The 1,107-nt window shown below is 30.2% G+C and overlaps 1 protein-coding gene across 1 annotated transcript; it reads right to left on the reverse strand.

Moving 5' to 3' along the window:
* Positions 1 to 4: 4 nt before the first annotated feature.
* LOC105462306 lies at positions 5 to 844 on the reverse strand (the record flags this gene model as incomplete). Its single annotated transcript, XM_011708829.1, has 2 exons — positions 334 to 844; positions 5 to 236 (listed from the first exon to the last, which is right to left on the reverse strand). Coding segments are annotated over exons 1-2 (516 nt in total), but the record flags the coding sequence as incomplete, so codon positions are not given.
* Positions 845 to 1,107: the final 263 nt, after the last annotated feature.

The raw sequence follows: 1,107 nt of genomic DNA on the forward strand, positions 1-1,107 counted from the left end.
CTTTTTTCAATCCTATTAAATTTATATTAGCGATATGACCAAAAGACAAGCCACTTGCATCAAGAATAACAACCAATCCTTCGCTGGTACCTTGTACCACATTTTGTATCTCACAAGTCATAAGTAGATATTTATTGCACTCGAAATAGTTGAATTTATTTGGATTTGGATCCAGAAATTTGGCAAGTGTCATAATGTATCCTTCTTTGGTTTTTTGCTCTAATGGCACAGCTGCTCTATTATCGAAAGAATGTTTTCTGATATGATTTTCTATATCCTGATATGATTTTTAACGATATTTGTTGATCTTAATAATTTTATAGGATAACTTACATGGTAGAAAAGGCTTTTCGCAATTCCTTCCATGCGATTGGATCTCTATTAGAGAACACTTCTGGCAAAAGCGTTCTTATGGTGAAAAAATTGTCTATCGTCTTCTTAGTCGCCTCTATACGATAATAATTGCTATGTAGAAACAAAACAAGATATAACATCTCTATTCGTGGCAGATGAGGTTGCTTTTCCATCCAATCCTTCAACATTTGCAAATCTGACATTTTGAGTTCCGGATTTCGTTTGCACTCTTCCTCTATACTGACATATTGAATTGGTAACATCGTTGCTTTGATCGACCTACAAATTTGTGCTCGTTTATAATTTTTTCTAAAAAAACTTGCGCAAAAAAAGAAAAATGTATAAAATCATGCAGAGAAACAAAATGAATATACATATCGAGCACAAACTTTTGATTAACTAAAAATATGATTGATACTAAATCGATTATACATAATTAAACCAGATAATGTTGTTTTGAACTGTATCAGGTATACTTGCTTGTATCTTTATTTATTGGAAAAATTGCTCTTGCGAGATAGAGCAACATGCTGATATAATATATTGTATTATATGTATAATTCAAATAATCGAAAGCTGCAGAATTATATCGTTATCATCATCGCAAGTATGAAGTAACATTTTTTTAATAATCAGGATAGGTCAAGCATATGGGTAAAAATTCTTTAAAATTTATATTTGTTTTTTCTGTATATCGTCATATGTAGACATGTAACTTTTACGTTTTTATTGCTTATATATTATTAATATAAG

This window comes from Wasmannia auropunctata, unplaced genomic scaffold (genome assembly GCF_000956235.1).
Source record: "Wasmannia auropunctata unplaced genomic scaffold, wasmannia.A_1.0 LD266144.1, whole genome shotgun sequence".
NCBI classification, from domain to species: domain Eukaryota; kingdom Metazoa; phylum Arthropoda; class Insecta; order Hymenoptera; family Formicidae; genus Wasmannia; species Wasmannia auropunctata.